This window comes from Diceros bicornis, chromosome X, assembly GCF_020826845.1.
Source record: "Diceros bicornis minor isolate mBicDic1 chromosome X, mDicBic1.mat.cur, whole genome shotgun sequence".
In the NCBI taxonomy this organism is placed as follows: Eukaryota; Metazoa; Chordata; class Mammalia; order Perissodactyla; family Rhinocerotidae; genus Diceros; species Diceros bicornis.
In genome coordinates, this window is record NC_080781.1 from 122,629,010 (window position 1) to 122,649,545 (window position 20,536).

Genomic DNA, 20,536 nt, shown 5'->3' on the forward strand with positions numbered 1-20,536 from the left:
ACCCAGTAGTTTCATTTCTAGGAATTTATCTGACATATGATCAATATTATTCACTGCAGCATTGTTAAATTATAGCAAAAGATTGGGAGCAATCAAAATTTCCTTTAACAGGGGACTAGCAAAATAAAATGGAATAAAAAACTGAAGAAGCTCTTTGAGGACTAATATGGAATCATCTCCAAGATATAGTGTGAGGAAAAAAAGGTAAGATACAGAACAATTCCTATAGCATTGTGTTTGATAGAATAAATGACCCTACCACTTGCCCTTCCTAAACCCACCCCCCTTCCAATGTGACTTTGTAGCTCCTCACATCCCTTGAATCCAGGCTAGCCTTGTAAATTACTTTGGTCAATAGAATATAATAGAAGTTATGGTGTGCCAGGTCCAAGCCTAGGCTTGCAGAGGCCTTGTGTGCTTCTGTTTTTGTGAAACCTTGACACCACAATGAGAATAAGCTGGAGGGTGCAAGATCCTGTGCACTAGAGCCAAATAATCCCAGCTGAAGTCATTCTAGACCAACCAATCCCCAGTTGACTCATCAACTGATCAGCTGAGATCAGCTGAGCCTGGCCCTGAACAGTAGAACCGTCCAGCTTACCCATAGACTCATGAGAAAAAATGAACAATTATTGTTTTAAGTCACTATGGTTTTTAGGGGTGGAGGGGGAAATTACCCAGTAATAGCTCATACTAATATGCTACCGTTTGTATAAAATTTTGGAAAAAAGAATGTATAGATGTATTGGCTTGCATATGGAAACTTTCTCTGTTAGGATGAACAAGAAACTGAAAACACAATTGCTTTTGGGAGAGAAGCTATGGTGCCTGGGGGATGAAGATGGGAGGCAGACATTTCACTGTCTGCCCTTTTGTTCTTTTTGAATTTTCAAACAAGTGAATGTGTTTCCAATGAATGAATGAATAAAATCTGTTTCTTTTTCTCAAATATTTCCAGAACCCTTGAATCATCTCTAGTGGGTAATGGGAACTCTCATACTCTATTGGTGAGATTATAAATTGGTACAGTCTTGGTGGGGTGGAGGTATGTCTTTAAGCAGTGCCCATGAAATTTGTAAATGCATAGACTACCCCTGGAAGAACTACCAGAAGCTGATAACACTGGTTGTTTCTGAGGAAGGACCTTATTATGGAACTGGGGGTCAAAGGTAGAAGGAAGACTGACCTTTCCTTATATGCTCTTCTTACTGTTTGAATTTTTTACACTGAACTTGTATTATCTTTTCAAAAGGAAAATAATGAATAAAATGTAAATACCCTTTGACCCAGCAATTTATCACTTCTAAAAATCTCTCCTACAGAAATACTTACAGAAGCAAAGATAAATGTATGCTATTACTTGTGTATACTAATAAATTATAAAGAACTTAAATGACTATCAATTAAGGATTAGTTAAATAAATTATGGAATATTCATACAAGGAAATACTATACAGTTGCTAAAAATGAACTCATAAATCATCACCCCAGGTCAACATAGAACATTCCAGAACTCCTGAAGCACTCCCTAACGCCTACTTCCAGCCATTCACCCACTATGAATTATCGCAAATTGAATAAACCCATGTAACCATTACCCAGGCCACATAGAACATTCCAGAGCTCTTGAAGTGCCCTCTAATGCCCACTTCCAGCCATTCATCCCCTATGAATCATCAAAAACTGAATAAACCCATATAATCATCACCCAGGTCACATAGAACATTCCAGAACTCTTGAAGCGCCGCACCAATGCCCACTTCTAGCCATTCACCCTCTAAGAATGATCACAAACTGAATAAATCCATGTAACCACCACCTAGGTCACATAGACATTCCTAGAACATCCAGTTTGTGATAATTTATCAAGCTGCACACTTTTTTGTATGTATATTATACTTCAATAAAAAGTTTAAAAAGATGCATGTGTATATATTATAAATATGTTTGCATATGTATAGAAAAAGGTAACTAGGTATACAAATCAAACTATTACATTATGGATGAGAAGGCTGTGAGGGGAGGGGTTTAATTACTTTGCACACTTATATAAGGCCTAAACTTTTTTTTTTTTTGTGAGGAAGATCAGCCCTGAGCTAACATCCATGCTAATCCTCCTCTTTTTGCTGAGGAAGACTGGCTCTGAGCTAACATCTATTGCCAATCCTCCTCCTTTTTTTTTCCTCCCCAAAGCCCCAGTAGATAGTTGTATGTCATAGTTGCGCATCCTTCTAGTTGGTGTATGTGGGACACGGCCTCAGCATGGCCGGAGAAGCGGTGCGTCGGTGCATGCCCGGGATCTGAACCCGGGCCCCCAGTAGCGGAGCACGCGCACTTAACTGCTAAGCCACGGCGCCGGCCCCAGGCTTAAACTTTTTATAATGAGTTTTTTTTCTTCATAATTTATAATTTAAAATGAATAAAAAATAAATAACGAAGAAAAACACAACAACAAAGAAAATACTTTTAAACACTGCTATGAGATGTTAGTTTTGTCTTTGGGGAGGAAATATACACTGTCAGGATTACAAATTCTAGAATTCTTGACCTACAACAGCCACAGTACCCCCTCCTCACACCCCCACCCTATAGGCCCTGGAGGGAGATAAATGCCTGAAGAACAGATTCAGACAAAAAACACTTGACTAGCTCAGGCTTTTACCTCACACTTCAGTGTAGTCACCAGATGAATGAGACTAAAAATTCCTTTTGCGCAAAATAGGCAGGCCTCAGTGACCCAGACTAGAAGCTTCTTTCTCTGACGGCTACATTCTGACCTTAGCTTTGGAGATCTAACCACTCCTTTAGTCAGAAGAGATAGGTAAGGAAACACAAACCAAAGAAAAACCTCACCTAGGGGACGCAAGAAACCTTTTAGGGCAACCGATTGGTTCCAGTTTGCCTGGGACTTTCCTTGTTTTAGCACTGAAAGTCCCTAGGAAACCCCTCAGGACCTAGCAAACCACGCCTCAAGCGCTCTTGAGGCCCCTTTTCCCTGAGCCCCAACGAAGTTCCCCCTTGACCTTCAAGGTGAGAGGGGGGTGCCTTCTCCTCAGAAGCTAAAAGAGAGGTACCAGACTGCTCTTACCACACTTCATAGGAGAAGAAAGAGCAGAATCAGAATCCCAGAGAGAGAGAATCCAAAGAGGCATCCAAAAAGAGCATTCCACAGATTCAACAGCTTTTAACCTCTTCATACTGACAATTCCACACACCACTGTGACCCAATACTTTCCTGTATCCGAGTTCTGATTTATATTTTACTTTGAGATTTTGGCCATATCTAGATATCTATCACTCGTACTATCGTTTACTTAAGATGTTTCTTTAAATGAACTTTTACTTTGTTATATTTATTTTTAAAATATATATATTAAAATATTATTTGCTAAATTTAACAGAAAGCTTCATATCACTATCACAAATGGAAAATGGGTATCACTGCCACAGAGGGTACATATTAGGTATATATTAATAAATATTACCTGGAGGTGTTACTCCTTGACGCAGACTCCTCAGGCAAGTTTTCCTGAGGAATGTCTGGAAGACAAGCTTGATGCTCCTCCTAGAGGTCAGAGTGTGTGGTTAACACTTCCAGGGGTTTCCTTCCAGTTCGTTCTATAGGTTAACACACCCCCGTGAGTTTCTTTCAGCTCCCTCTACAGGTTAGAGTGACTTTTGTTTCAGCTCCCTCTGTTGGTTAGAGCATGCGCTTATTGTTCAACAAAGTTTTATCGAGTGACTATTATGTTTCAGATAAAGTACTAGCTGCTGAGGATACAGAGGAGAAAATGGGAACAATTTTGTATTGTAATTGAGCGAGGGTTGGGAAAGAAGGGAAGGAGGAAGCTAGATTTGGGCATAGACTGCACTGCTTGTCTCCATTTCCCAAACCCCTGTTTATTCAAGCCACTGCAATCTGACTTTCGCCTCTTTCATCTCACCCAAAGTACACTAACAAAAGTCTCTAGGAGACCTCCTAATTATCAGATCCAATGAAAGTTTTCAGGCCTCATCTTAAGTGACCCTGGAGATAACTCCCTCCTTAGCTTCACTGATACTGTTAGCTGCTTTCTCCAGGTTTTTCTCCTACCTCTCTCTTGCCACCCCCTCTCTCCTTCAACCTCCTCTTAAATGCTGATGCTTGTCATGTTCTAAACCCTCTTCTCCATACAATCTCCTGCTTATGTCTACACACAAGCTTCCACCTACATAAGCTAAAGACTCTCAAATCCTAAAAGACCAGATGTGGCCTCTGTTTCTTTCTCCAGCCTCATTTCTCATATTAGCAAATCACTTGTGATACTTATGAATTTCTGTGATAGTGCCTTGGTCTCTTCTTGCCTGTATCCTATTTCCCTCTACCTGCCTCCCACCTCCACCTCAAGTTTGTTCTTCAAGATTCAGCTTCAGTGTTACTACCTTTTCTAGGAAGCATTCCAGAAGCACTGCCCAGGCTATGTTGGGTGCTCTCCCTTTGTGCCCCCCAACACACTCGAATCAGTGCTTCTAATGGTTGGTGTGCTTTTGTTTATTCCACTAGGCTGGTCTTCTTTGAAGGCATGAACTTAATCTGCATTTACAGTTCCCAGGACAGGGCTCAATAAATATTTGTTAAATTGATGAATATAAGACATCCCCGAGCTATGAACAGTTAAACACGGAGGAAGAGGAGCGTGGGGGTGGTGGCTGGGATTGTGTGAGCCAGGGATATCTAAACTTGAGTATTTAGATCCTCTTCTCTTTCCCGTCCTTCTGTAGGGGCAGCCATGGCTGGCGGAGCTGGAGGAGCATCACGGTCAGAGCCAAAGCGATGGCTGGGGCTGAGGAGGCAGCCAGGGTGGCAGGGTCGGAAATTGGTTACACACAGGGGAGATGAGCAATTATATTGAGGATAAAGAAAATCAGGTTTGTCACTATCAGAGAATGGAGTTACAAATATGGATAGGGTGGACACTGGAATGAACCCTGTGGTGTTGAACTGGAATCAGAGGTACAAGTTTGAACTCTTGCTTTTTAACAGATGAACAGATAGAGGTATGTGTGTATCTATACATATACATTTACATGTATTTTCTCTGTGCTGAGAAGGCCTTTAAACCATGATGCCCCAGTGGCAATGATTATACCTAGTGCCTATACCTTGGTTTTGAGATGCTGTTCTCCATTAAAAGAAGTCAGGGCTCCTTAGAGAAATGGCTGATTCCAGGGTTGAGGAAAGGAAAGTAGGAATCTGGGACACCTATGCCAGAAAGTAAAACACTGCTCAACAAATTACAGGGGTTTGTCAAAAGGACACAGGAGCCAGCCGGGAGGGGCTCTCACCATCCAAATTTGAGAGGTGAATATCAAAATAACCATGGTTGTGGATTAAAACCCACTGACTAAAACAGGAGTCCGTGAGTCCACACTGATGCAAATAAATGGTGGAGAAGGGAAATTTTTTCTTTACAGTAGAATGTCAACTAATAAATGTAAAAGGAATGATAGAATTAGAGAGCCACCATTAGGTAGCCATCATAATACCATCAGGCAAGAAAGATCCATGGATACTAAAACTAGTGAGTGAAAGTTTAATGAGGAAACAGGATATTTATATACTCTCCAAGCATCTCCACATAAAATATTTTATTAATTTCAAAGGGAAAACACTAACTGTATAGTGGATTTAACAAAACAGATACCACCTTAACCAAAGGATCAAGGTTACCATCACCAGTAATAAAACAGGACACCATGTGCCTCCTGCATTGACACATTGAGAACATGGCATCACTTCTGTGGTATTTCTGCCCCAAATGCATAACCTGAATTTACTAACGAGGAAACACCAGGCAAACCTAAACTGAGGGACATTTTTCAAAATAACTGGCCAGTACTTTTCAAAAATATGAAGATCACAAAAGGAGAACGGGGGACTTCCAGATCGAGGGAAACCAAACACACATAATGACCAACTGTAACACATAATCCTGGATTGAATTCTGGGTCAGAAGATATTTTTTCTTTCCTTTTGCTAAAAGAGCATTATTGGGACCATAGGAAAAATTTGAATGGGATCTGTAGACTAGATGATAGTTTTGTCTCAAAGTTAATTCCCTGATTTTGATAGTTGTAAGGTGGTTATGTGGACTGTCCTAGTCTTTAGGAAATTTACACTGAAGGATTTAAGGATAAGGTATCATGTCTGTAACTTAGATGGTTCAGAAAAAATATGTGTGTACATACATTTATATACACACATACATACAAGAGAGAATGATAAAGCAAATGTGGTTAAATGTTAACAATTGGGGAACCTGGGTGAAGGACATACAGAGTTCTTTGGGCAAATTCTTACAATTTTTCTGTAAGTGTGAAATAAAACAGTTCATATATTTTTAAAATACTGAAAAGAAAATTGAGAGTTTATAACCTGAGTCAAACATAAAAGGCTTTTATTTTTTGCCTGTCTACCCCTCCACGTTGTTTTAAAAACAATTTAGAGTCTTATGAATATGTAAAAAAATAACAAGATAAAATAAATTGAAAACAAGTAAGAAATATGTGTGGTCTTGGCAATAACCTCCTAAATTATCAAATTCTACAAAATGCTCTTGAAAATTTGACAGATCACGTGGAGAGATTTCTCTTTGTTTTGGAAAACAGCCCAAACTTCAATACAGCTATTAGTTCTTTTGTGTTCCTGATGTCCTTTTGTTCAAAACTTGACTTGCAATTAGATACAGAGAATGTAATACTGAGATATGGAGGCAAAAAATAATTATTAATAAGCATAAAAGAAATAGACTCAAAAATTTTACAGAATTTTATGCATGTGTACACACTTTATTAAATTTGCATTCTAAGATATACACAAGGTCAGCATTTCACATAACTTCCTATTATTCCAAAAGCAGTTATCACGAAACACAGTGATTATATGTCAGTCAAGCAAAAAGAGCATCTATAGGATTTTCTTATCATATCATCTCTTGTACTTGTTTTCAAATAGAAGCCTGAAATATGATATAACATTAGAATAGGAAGAGAGAATTTTAATTTATAACAATGATCACTTTTCAAATATTAGACTTTATATAAAAATAAAGTGGTACTGTCAACAAAGCTCATCTGAAGGTTAGCATCTCTATCTTTTATTTATTTCAAAACAATCCCTGCACAAACTTAACTTTCTAGTCTGTTGAAACAATAAAAATGAACCTTTGTTTAAACAATAAAGTTTAATAAAGTTCAATAAAGTTGCCTCCTAGTTCTCATACTACTGGAACAATTTCATTTTCCTGTCCCAATTCCACCCCACTGCTGAATTTCAAAAATAAATTTAAATATCATCACATTCCAAAGGTTATTTCTCAAAGAGTTCTAAATCAGAGCCAAAAAATGATGGCCAAAAGTATCCCTTAAGGCAAAGAAGACAGTAGAGTGAAGGTTGATAAATATCCTGTAAGATAAAACCATCTCTCGGCATTACATAGGCAGAAACATCTTAACATGGTTCTTTCACAAACAGAATAAATACACTGAATACCATCGAAGTAATTTTTCTTTAAGATGACATACTAGGGAACAATCTTCATAATATATACATTTATGTTAGGTTTGAAGGATTAGGGACTTTGCACAGGTGAAAGCAATATAAGAAATAAAGCCATTAATGGCCATTATGGCGGCTATGACAATTTCAAATAAACAACACATCTGATGCTGTAACAGAACTACTTACTGCAAGTTAAGTAATGCTCCCTCATAATTTAAAGAGAAGTTTCCCTTCAAGCCATACAGTATTACTAGTCTGTGAGTACCCATAAATCACATCATCTTCCTTTAAAGTTCAAGGATCTTTGCCTTCAAAAGACACAAATGCAGTAGTTTTCTTTTCTTACATTCATTTAAAAACGGAATATTATGATCCTAGCAGGCAAATTTGCATATATTAAATACAGACAAGCCAACCACGATGCCTGAACATTAAAAGAAATCTATCACAACAGACATTTTCACACAGTTTTAAGTAATAAATAACACAACAATAGATTACACTCAGGTTTTTTAAATAGCTCTGTCAGGATTTCCTCTTTTAAAAGTTAAATAACTTATGGTACCTCAGACTTACTATCATGTACACTGTTCACCGCTCAAACAGCTTCCTAAAAGCAGAATGCACAATAACATTGACTTTTTCAGCACCTAAAAGCTTCCTCGTAAATATTAGACTGCCCTTGCTATAAGGAAGCATGAACAAGAACTTGATTCTGATTCTGGTGGCAACACAATAACCAAAACACAGTCAGCAGCACCACTCACCACATGACAAAACAAATGCATCCAATGACAAAAAGTAATCGGAAAACAGCAGCAATTGAAACAGTCTGTGGCAATCGACACATAAAGCCCCCTTGTCTACCCTACTTGACGATACAGATCTTTACGCACAACACTGTACCCCAAGGCACCTCAGGCCTCACAATACCACCGAGACAAGCTGTCAAGCTCCATGTATGCTTTTCTACACAGTGGTTTGTGTGTAAATAACATTATTCATTCATTTGTAGATGCTCCACACATCTGGTCAAGGCAGGAATTTCTTCTCCTTGATAACACCACCTAGAAACATTAACAATATTTTATATATTCCTTAGGGCAACAGGCTTGGGGAGAAAAATATCAATGGTGGTAGCTAAGTCGTAAGAACCTGTGGTGACTAATCCAGGCATCCTGCAAGTCCATTTACATTCTCAGCACTAAAATCAATCCTCACGTCAGACACTCCAACAGCAAAGAAGCGATATGGATAGTAACGAAAGCAACTATTTCTTCCCCTCTGTGAGAAATGGCAAGTGAGCAGCCCAAACAGGAAAGGGAAACAAAATAATGTACTTTAAGCTGATGCAGAAAAATAAAAATTTAATATAATCAAAAGCAATTCATCTATTATTGTGAAATAAAGAGATTTGAAACTATGTAGTCAACAGAGAACAAAAAATATCTCTCAAGCAAGAGAACTTCTGATCAACTCTAGCTGTCGTATCAGCTGTTGGGAAAAAGAACCATTATCGAAAATACATATCAGTGCTTTCCTTAAACATACAGACTCTAAAATAGGTGCTCTTTGAGGCACTGAGAAAAAAATATATATACTCTAAGCAATCAAAAATGAGTATTTGAGATTTAGTCACTAGATCCAAAATGAGATCAGCAAAAAGAGACATAAGTAAGGTCACTGCACTCGTGAAATTGAACTTTAGAGAAGAGAGACGCCAAAAAAGAACGGCATCAAAATGGTTTCAATCTGTGACACTTTAATCCTCGTTATGGATCAAAGTTCTCTGCGTTCCTCACTGAATGTTTTATGAAGGAAACAGCAGTTAAAACACTGAATCAGAAATGGGTAAGTCACTTGGGTGAGAGATCATCCATCAAGATGAACGGAGAGCATGAATTGGAGCATGCTACTGGAGACTCTGCGGTTGTGCTGCCTTTAGCCAGTGAGTCTGAGGACAAGCCACTGCTGCTACTACTGCCATCCAAAATATCTGAACTGAGGACAAAGCAAAAAGAATTATAAGCAGATGCATCTATCAGGGTAAAGGTAAACATAACATGCAACGACATAGTTTCAAGAACTCACGAATCAGTAGAGCATTTGTAAATAATAAAAAGCATAAAAGCAACAGCAATGAACTACATAATGTACTATATTCAGATACCTGCAAAAGGACAAAGTCATGGAAATCCAAAGACACTCAAGGTTCTGTATCACTTGAGTGCTCTCCTGGAGGCACCAGAATGTCCAACATACAATAAGCATTCCTTTTGAGAGGTCAGGGTTTTCATGAGGGACTTTCCTTACCTTTGGCTCAAGAGATTTCTATCCTTATACTTATCTTACCTTCCCATCAGCCTTAGAGTAAGAGGAATGGTTACTCATTGAGGTCCACTGGGCTGTCTGAAATATTCTATTAAGTACACTGCTTCATGGTTCCTCTCCTCCAGAACTAAGTCTTTCAACTGCTCTAGATTTTACCATTTCCTCACGCCCAAGAGGCCTTCACTTCAAACACATTTTCTTCTAATTTCTCCCTCCATTATTTGCCTTTTATATTCTTCTCATTTTATGAATTTCTTGCACTGTTTCCTTCCTCTTGCCTTCAAAACCTAAAGGTCTCTCTGCTATCTCTAGAAGACTCCTTTCTTTGATCCCTTCAGTTACTATCCAGTTAAGCTTCTAAAAAAATGCTCTGTATCCATGGACTCAATACCCTCACAGTCCATTGCTCTTTAGTCATGACAACTGGCTTCTGCTCCTATCCTTCCACTAAAACTCCTGATCTGGGCATCAGAGCCTCTATAACCCAGCCCAGGGACACCTCACCCATCCAGCCCAGGCCCTCATGGCTCCCAACAATCACTCCACCTGCCTTGTAAGTCTGGCTTCATACTTCAGCATTCACAATTAAGAGCTTTCACAATTTGGTATTAGGCTGCCTTTCTGGCTTTGATTTCCATCAATCCAGCATATAAACTCTATGTTCTATATTTGGCCCAAATTCACTTATTCATTTATTCTAATATTTACTGAGTACCTGCCAAGTGCAGGAAGTATGCTGGATATTAGAAATACAATGGTGTATAAGAGAGACATGGTCCCTGCCCTCATCGAATTTACAGGAGAGTGCAGGAGACAGACATTTAAATAATCATGCTAATAAACATATAATATGTGATCAAAGCAATAAAGGAAAGCTACAAGGGGCTCTGACAGTATTTAACATGGGTAACCTGATCTAATTTGGACGTATAGAGAGGAACAAGGCTCCCCAAAAGTGATATTTGAGCTGTCATCTAAAAGATGACTAGGCATTAACTAGGTAAGGTTTAGGAGGAAGCAAGGGTATTTCTAGAAGCCAAAAGCAGGCTAGTGTGGCTGTAGCAAAGGCTAAAGAGAACACGGTGAGAGACAAAGTTGGAGAGGTAGCCAGGCAGTTTTAGGATTTACACAGACATACCTTTTATTTGCGAAAAGTAAACAAAGCATAGAATTGGAGAAGAAATTATGAATCAGGAAATATGAGTTCTAGTTTAAGTTTGGCCACTAGCTCCTTTGCAAAAGCCCATCCTGGTCTAACGTGCTCTGAGGCTAAATATTATGAGTCTTTAATATTATCATTTTTATGAATTTCCAAGTTAATATATTTCCAGTGTTAAGCAACCTGTGGTACATTTGGAAGTTTCTGGGCCCTGTACCACCCTCAATGAAATACAACTTTTTTCCCTCTGCTTCTCTTCTATTTTTCTTCAAAATGTCATTTCTTTCTATTGCCTCTGGATTGTTTTTAGGTGGAGACAGAATACAAATAGGCTTCGGAAAAGTAAAAATAAAAATAGAAACAGTATAGCCCACAGTACTCCTACTCTATACTCATTGCTGTCAAATGCATCATTAATAATACCACTTTTAAGTAAGAAATTCGGAAAATTTAGCTGGCTCTGGTATTTCTTCAACCAAATGGCAAAACGGATCTAAAACATGAATTATTCAAACTACTGAAAGAAAGTTGTACAGATAATCTAAGACATTGGAAAATCAAAAGACCTTTATATTTGCCTTTGGAACATATGTGATTTTTCCTCCTGCAGCATTTTGCCTAGACTAATATTAAAATGAATTTACTTTCCTAAAGCACATACTGGCTGGGCAGCCGAAGGACACGCTCTGTGCTACTTGGCAGGAAGAAATAGGCTTAGGTTAAAATTTGGCCACCAAGCAGATAATCTGAATATAAATAAAGACCTTCTTATTCCAACCACCAGACGTATGGTGAGCCCTGGGTTAAAAGATTCCATTTGTAATAAGACCTGCTTGCTTAGGTGAATCCTGTATTCATTCAAAAACACAGAACATGACTCACGCAGAGAAATCGGTCATCTAACACTGTTGATTACCTTAAGAGAAATAAGCTAATGGGGAAGTTAATAAGAAGTTACCAAGAAAAAGTATATAAATATGAACATTTCATTTCATATTTTTCAAGAATTTCTTCCCTATTATTAAATATAAACATATATAAAATTGTGTTCATTAACAGAAAAATAGCATACTTACATTTAGTCTCCAGTGTAATTTAGATTCAGAACTTGGTAAACCTTTAACCAGACATTTCACTAAACTAAAATCTAGTTTCTGTCCTAATTAATCTTGCACTACTACACATGGTCATGGAAGCCGAGACTAAGGGTCACAAATTCCCCACTGTTAGTATATCCGTGTAAAGCAAGATTTATGTGATTTTTTTTAATCCATAGAGAGATCACTGGACAAAAGTGATTTTGACAGTGTTTGCTATTAAACCTTCTACCAGGGCTTCAGAAAGCAACAAAGTATGTTCCAATTTGAGTTTCTCTCTTCTTTCTTTCTTAGTTTAAGCTCTGATGGAGGTGCTAATGAGGCTTAGATCGATGGCCGAAAACCAGACAATGGCAGGGAAGCAAAGGACCTAGACAATTCAAATTGGACATAGGAGTACATGAATCAAAAATGAACTAATTCATTCCAGGCACTGAATACACATATTGAGGCAATATATGAACCACACAACCAAAAATACTTATGACTGTTAAAGTAGTGCTCTCTGTCTAAAAAAACTAAGGGTGAAAGCATAAGAGAATCATCAAAACATTAAAATGATAACATAACAACAAAACTAGGATGTCCAGTGTGACTCGTGCTATCACCTCATCTGGTTGAGCCACTTCGTGCCTTGTCCAGTCGTAAAATGGGTTCTGTCAGATTAATGGCAGGCAGGTAAACACACTAGAAATTAGCCACAGCCTTATCAAGCCTAGCACAGATCGTGGTATAAGGTAAGACTACAAAGAATCCTCCTATCCCTTGGTATGGGTTAAACTGGTCTATAGGGTATGTTCTCTGGTCTCTACTGTGTTACCTCAGTAAGGCCCAGCATTATCTTTCCGTATAACCTCTAAGTTTTTAAGATCACACGTTTAACTATGATCATTTCCACAGTCACCTTGGAGACAGGAGTTTAAAAGTATCTGCAGATTCTAAGCTGCTCACATAAACATCTTCAAATTATATGCCTACATTTCTATTATTAAATAAATCATGATTAAATCTTATTCCTTGTACATGTCACATATTCACTATGAAATTTTCTTGGCACGACACATAAAACATTAAAAATAATGTTACAGTGACTAAGATAAATCTAATGAAAAATGTTAAAATAAAACCATAAAGGTTAAACTAGCAGTCACATTAACAGTGATGCACCGTGCCAGAAAATTCATGGGAGACTTTTTCCTTTTCTGTAAGAGAAACAGACTATCACTTAATCTTCACTACGTGGCTAGTAGCCCTGAAAACTCCTTTATTTTCTATAGCATGCCACAGATAGTCTCATTCCCAAAAGAAGAAGAACAAGAGTTCTCAACGTGCAAAAGAATCAAAGCACCAGGCAAAGGTGTACTTTTACACTACCATCAAACTCTTGATGTTCCCAAGGACTAAATGCAGAATGACATAATTCCTGCCTTGTGATTGACAATGTTCCCCAGATTTGGTTGGCAAAGATTTCAGAATTTTCATTTAGTAAAAAATACAACATAAAGAGTAGGCCTAGGAGGCGGAGTCAAGATGGCGGCGTAGGCAGACTCTGAACTCACCTCCTCCCGTGGACACAGCCAATTTACAACAACTCGTGGAAAAATTACCCCTGAGACAGAACTGAAAACTGGATAAGAGGAACTCCTGCAACAACGGACAATCCTAACTGGGGTAGAAGAGGCAGAGACTCCCTTCCGGAGAGGAAAAACGCCGCCTTCACAAGCCGCCAGCTTCACGGCCGCCGGGAGCAGCACACAGGTACGCAGCCTCCCTGGAGGAGCGGGGCCCTGAGCCGGGGAGCGCCCCCGCTGTGGGCATTTTGTGGACCCAGCACAATCGACACCAGTGGCATAATATCTGACTTTGCCTGCTACTAAAGCATTGGGTAGCACCCCCAGAAAACCCGGTTCACAAAGAAACTAAAACTGGCTCTTAAAGGGCCCGCGCACAAACTCACCCGTTCCAGAAAGCATCCTAAAATCACCAGAAAGAAAGGTGCACAGTGCTTCGGTGACAAGAGACTCACCTAATAGGCCCTGAGTGCATCTCGGTGAGGGGTGAGACCTCTCCAGGGACTGGGACATTGGCGGCGGCCATTGTTGTGGCCTGGTGTGAGCGTGCTGACACAGACGCCATTGGAGTTTTCCCTGAGACCTGCTAGCCCAGGGTCTGCTCCACCCGCTAGAGCACCAATTTAATCCAGCTCAGCCAGGGCAGGCAGCCCACCCTAGAGACTGGCCCCACCCAACAACAAGCCGACAGGCAACGTGTGGGCCTGCATAGATTGGTGACTGGATTCTCTGCAGCCTGGCAACTGAGCTGACTTGAGCGGGGCAGGGTGTGCACAAGGAGAGGGTGGAGAGTGTGGGGTGGTGGCGGAGTGTGTGGGGCTCCCGCCGTGGAGAGACTGGGTCCGCTTGGGGAGGTCGGGGCACTCACACGGGGCAGGACTGTGTTGACTGTATGTGTGGACCTGTGGGCAACAGGGCTTGTCAGCTGCAGAAGACTTGTGCTTCTCAAAGACCCACATAGGAGGTTTGCCCCACCTTCCAAAGCCTGAAACAATTGGGTGCTCCTGTGCCTGAGGCCAGCCCCACCCAGCTGCAATCCTCAGAGAGCTGACAAGAGACCTAATAGGCTAGAGGTTTACAGCAATTCTAAGGCCCTGAGCCTAACAACCTGCCACACTGGGGGCCTACTCACTTAAAAGAAATACTGCAACACAAATGTGGTATTAGAACTTACAGCCAACTGTGCTGGGGCTCCCCACACCTGATAAAGAGACTGAAGGGCCCACAACAACTACAAGCAGCTGAGCATTACAACAGCTGGCCAGGAGCATAACTCAGCCTCCCTGGGCGCCTATAGGGAGAGCAACCAAGCCACAACAGAAGGACACACGTAGCCCACATAGGGGCCACCCCTGGAACATTGAGAACTGAGGGAAGCACACTGGAAGCCTCCTAAGGCATCACTTACATAAGGTCACCTATCCAAGAGCAGGAGACGTAGCTGACCTACCTAATACGTAGACACAAGCACAGGGAAAGAGGCAAAATGAGGAGGCAAAAGAATACATTCCAAGTAAGGGAACAGGACAAAACCCCAGAAAAGGAACTAAGTGAAACAGAAATGAGCAACCTACCCGACAGAGAGTTCAAACTAAGAGTCTTAAGGATGCTCACTGATCTGGGGAGAAGAATAGATGAACTCAGTGAGAATGTCAACAAAGAAATGGAAGATATAAAAAAGAACCAATCAGAAATGACAAATACAATACTGGAAATGAAAAACTCATTAGAGGGACTCAAAAGCAGAGTAGAGGATACAGAAGAACGGATCAGTGAGCTGGAAGAAAGACTAGAAGAAATTACCCAAGGTGAACAGGTAAAAGAGAAAAGAATTAAAAAGAGTGAGGACAGTCTAAGGGACCTCTGGGACAACATCAAGCGCACTAACATCCGTGTTATAGGTGTCCCGGAAGGAGAAGAGCGAAACAAGGGGGCAGAGAATCTATTTCAAGAAATAATAGATGAAAACTTCCCTAACCTAAGGAAGGAAACAGACATCCAGGAACAGGAGGCACAGAGAGCCCCAAACAAGATAAACCCAAAGAGGCCCACACCAAGACACATCATAATCAAAATGTCCAGAATTAAAGATAAAGAGAGAATCCTAAAAGCCGCAAGAGAATGTCAAGTTACATACAAAGGAAACCCCATAAGGCTATCAGCTGACTTCTCAGCAGAAAACTTACAGGATAGAAGAGAATGGCACGATATATTTAAAGTGCTAAAAGGAAAAAACTTACAGCCAAGAATACTCTACCCAGCAAGGTTATCGTTCAAAATGGAAGGAGAGATCAAAATTTTCCCAGATAAGCAAAAATTAAAGGAGTTTGTCACCAAGAAACCAGTGTTACAAGAAATGTTAAAGGGACTGATTTAAGGGGAAAAGAGAAGACCACAAATAGGAAAAATTATCTATTTCCACGATTAGAACGTAATGGATACAAATGCACAAAAAAGAGGTTAGATATGATATCAAAAACATAAAAGGAGGGAGGAGGGTAGTTAAAGAGTACAGCTTTCAGACAGAGGTCAAACTAAAGTGACCATCAATTCTGTATAGAAGAAGTAAGGAACAGAGAAGGACTACTAAAACACTGAGAAAAAAAAAAGTTTAAAAATGGCAGTAAGTACATACTTATCAATAGCTACTTTAAACGTCAATGGACTAAATGCCCCAATTAAAAGGCATAGGGTGGCTGACTGGATAAAAAAACAAGACCCATATATATGCTGCATACAAGAGACACACTTCAGACCTAAAGACACTCACAAACTGAAAGTGAAGGGATGGAAAAAGATACTCCACGCAAATGGCAATGAAAAGAAAGCTGGGGTAGCAGTACTCATATCAGACAAAATAGACTTTAAAACAAAAACTGTAAAAAGAGACAAAGAAGGGCATTACATAATGATCAAGGGAACAATCCAACAAGAGGATATAACACTTGTAAATATCTACGCACCCAATGTAGGTGCACCTAAATATATAAAGCAATTATTAACAGACATAAAAACAGAAATAGACAGTAACACAATAATAGTAGGGGACTTTAACACTCCACTTACCCCAATGGATAGATCATCCAAACAAAAGATCAATAAGGAAACATTGGCCTTAAACGACACCTTAGAACAGATGGACCTAGTAGATATATACAGAGCATTCCATCCAAAAACCAAAGAATACACGTTCTTTTCAAATGCACATGGAACATTCTCCAGGATTGATCACATATTAGGCCACAAAACAAGTCTCCATAAATTTAAGAAGACTGAAATAATACCAAGCATCTTTTCTGACCACAACGGTATGAAACTAGAAATCAACTATAGGAAGAAAATCAGAAAAGCCACAAATACATGGAGATTAAACAAAATGCTACTGAACAACGACTGAGTTAACGAAGAAATCAAAGAAGAAATCAAAAAATACCTGGAGACAAATGAAAATGAAAATACGACATGCCAGAATTTATGGGATACAGCAAAAGCGGTTCTAAGAGGGAAGTTTATAGCAATACAGGCCTATCTCAACAAGCAAGAAAAATCTCAAATAAACAATCTAAAAATGCACCTAAAGGAACTGGAAAAAGAAGAACAAACAAAGCCCAAAATCAGTAGAAGAAGGGAAATAATAAAAATCAGAGCAGAAATAAATGAAATAGAGACCAAAAAAACAATAGAAAAAATTAATAAAACCAAGAGCTGGTTCTTTGAAAAGATCAACAAAATAGACAAACCTTTAGCTAGACTCACCAAGAAAAAAAGAGAGAAGGCACAAATAAGTAAAATCAGAAATGAAAGAGGAGAGGTTACAACAGACACCTCAGAAATACAAAAGATTATAAGAGAATACTATGAAAAACTATATGCCAACCAATTCGACAATCTGGAAGAAATGGATAAATTCTTAGAATCATACAACCTTCCAAAACTGGATCAAGAAGAAGTAGAGAATTTGAATAGACCAATCACCAGTAAGGAGATCGAAACAGTAATCAAAAACCTCCCCAAAAATAAAAGTCCAGGACCAGACGGCTTCCCTGGTGAATTCTACCAAACATTCAAAGAAGACTTAATACCTATCCTTCTCAAACTCTTCCAAAAAATTGAGGAGGGGAGGAAGGTCCCTAACTCATTCTACGAAGCTGACATTACCCTAATACCAAAACCAGACAAGGACAACACAAAAAAAGAAAATTACAGGCCAATATCACTGATGAACATCGATGCAAAAATCCTCAACAAAATACTAGCAAATCGCATACAACAATACATTAAAAAGATTATACACCATGATCAAGTGGGATTTATTCCAGGTATGCAGGGATGGTTTAACATTCGCAAATCAATCAACATAATACACCACATTAATAAAATGAAGAACAAAAATCACATGATCATCTCAATAGATGCAGAGAAAGCATTTGACAAGATCCAGCATCCATTTATGATAAAAACTCTGAATAAAATGGGTATAGAAGGAAAGTACCTCAACATAATAAAGACCATATATGAGAAACCCATAGCTAATATCATCCTCAATGGTGAAAAACTGAAAGCTATCCCTCTAAGAACAGGAACCAGACAAGGATGCCCACTGTCACCACTCCTATTTAACATAGTATTGGAAGTCCTAGCCAGAGCAATCAGGCAAGAGAAAGAAATAAAAGGGATCCAAATTGGAAAGGAAGAAGTGAAACTGTCACTATTTGCAGATGACATGATTTTATATATAGAAAACCCTAAAGAATCCACCAGAAAACTTTTAGAAGTAATAAACGAATATGGTAAAGTTGCAGGATACAAAATCAACATACAAAAATCAGTTGCATTTCTGTACACTAACAACGAAGTAGCAGAAAGAGAAATTAAGAATACCATCCCATTTACAATTGCAACAAAAAGAATAAAATACCTAGGAATAAACTTAACCAAAGAGGTGAAAGATCTATACACCGAAAACTATAAAACATTTCTGAAAGAAATTGAAGAAGACACAAAGAAATGGAAAGATATTCCATGCTCTTGGATTGGAAGAATTAACATAGTTAAGATGTCCATACTTCCTAAAGCCATCTATAGATTCAATGCAATCCCTATCAAAGTTCCAACAACATTTTTCACAGAAATAGAACAAAGAATCCTAAAATTCATATGGAACAACAAAAGACCCCGAATAGCTAAAGGAATCCTGAGAAAAAAGAACAAAGCTGGAGGTATCACACTCCCTGATTTCAAAATATACTACAAAGCTATAGTAACCAAAACAGCATGGTACTGGCACAAAAACAGACACACAGATCAATGGAATAGAATCGAAAGCCCAGAAATAAACCCACACATCTATGGACAGCTAATCTTTGACAAAGGAGCCAAGAACATACAATGGGGAAAAGAAAGTCTCTTCAACAAATGGTGTTGGGAAAACTGGATAGCCATATGCAAAAAAATGAAAGTAGATCCTTACCTTACACCATACACAAAAATTAACTCCAAATGGATTAAAGACTTGAATGTAAGACCTGAAACTGTGAAAGTTCTAGAAGAAAACATAGGCAGTACGCTCTTCGACATCGGTCTTAGCAACATCTTTTCAAACACCACATCTGACCGGGCAAGAGAAACAATAGAAAAATTAAACAAATGGGACTACATCAAACTAAAAAGCTTCTGCACAGCAAAGGAAACCATCAACAAAACGAAAAGACAACCTAACAATTGGGAGAAGATATTTGCAAACCATACATCTGATAAGGGCTTAATCTCCAAAATATATAAAGAACTCATGCATCTCAACAACAAAAAAACTACCAACCCAATTAAAAATGGGCAAAAGACCTGAACAGACATTTCTCCAAAGAAGATATACAGATGGCCAACAGACACATGAAAAGATGTTCAAAATCACTAACTATCAGGGAAATGCAAATCAAAACTACAATGAGATATCACCTGACGCCCGTCAGAATGGCTATAATTAACAAGACAGGAAACAACATGTGTTGGAGAGGATGTGGAGAGAAGGGAACTCTCATACACTGCTGGTGGGAGTGCAAACTGGTGCAGCCACTATGGAAAACAGTATGGAGATTCCTCAAAAAATCAACGATAGAACTACCATATGATCCAGCTATTCCACTGTTGGGTATTTATCCAAAGAACTTGAAAACACCAATTTGCAAAGGTACATGCACCCTTGTGTTCATTGCAGCCTTATTCACAATAGCCAAGACTTGGAAGCAACCTAAGTGCCCATCAAGGGACGAGTGGATAAAGAAGCTGTGGTATATATACACAATGGAATACTACTCAGCCATAAGAAATGACGAAATCCAGCCATTTGTGACAACGTGGATGGACATTGAGGGTATAATGCAAAGTGAAATAAGTCAGAGGGAGAAGGCCAAATACCGTATGATTTCCTTCATTAAGTAGTAGATAATAACAACAATAAACAAACACATAGGGACAGAGATTGGATTGGTGGTTACCAGAGGGGAAGGGGGGAGGGAGGAGGGTGAAAGGGATAATTCGGTACATGTGTGTGGTGATGGGTTGTAATTAGTATTTTGGTGGTGAACATGATGTAGTCCATGCAGAAATAGAAGTACAATGATGTACACCTGAAATTTTTGCAATGTTAAAAACCAATGTTACTGCAATAAACAAAAAATTTAAAAAAAAAAAAAAAAGAGTAGGCCTACTATTTCTTTAGGCAGCAGTTGACACACTGGACACAAACTCCAAATGGGTCCATAATCAAACTTCACATTTAATTTATACTTCAAAGATATCAGATTTTAAAGATTACTAGCTAACATATAAACTTTAATTT

General features: G+C 38.9%; 1 protein-coding gene and 1 non-coding gene across 5 annotated transcripts in view; both read right to left on the bottom strand.

The window, feature by feature from the left end:
• Window positions 1-6,774: 6,774 nt before the first annotated feature.
• The window catches only part of PABIR2 (PABIR family member 2), a 28,210-nt gene continuing 14,448 nt past the window's right edge, over window positions 6,775-20,536 (bottom strand). For 2 of the 4 annotated variants that reach the window (XM_058536788.1, XM_058536787.1), the window contains exon 10: window positions 6,775-8,607. In XM_058536788.1, coding sequence (XP_058392771.1) covers window positions 8,538-8,607 — 70 coding nt within the window. In that variant the 3' untranslated portion in view covers window positions 6,775-8,537. Of the gene's footprint in view, window positions 9,542-20,536 lie in introns of all 4 variants that reach the window. The other 2 variants (XM_058536786.1, XM_058536785.1) reach the window with 1 other exon arrangement.
• On the bottom strand, window positions 13,328-13,461 carry LOC131401500 (small nucleolar RNA U109). Its single transcript, XR_009217701.1, has one exon. It is a non-coding gene; the product is annotated as a small nucleolar RNA U109 (small nucleolar RNA).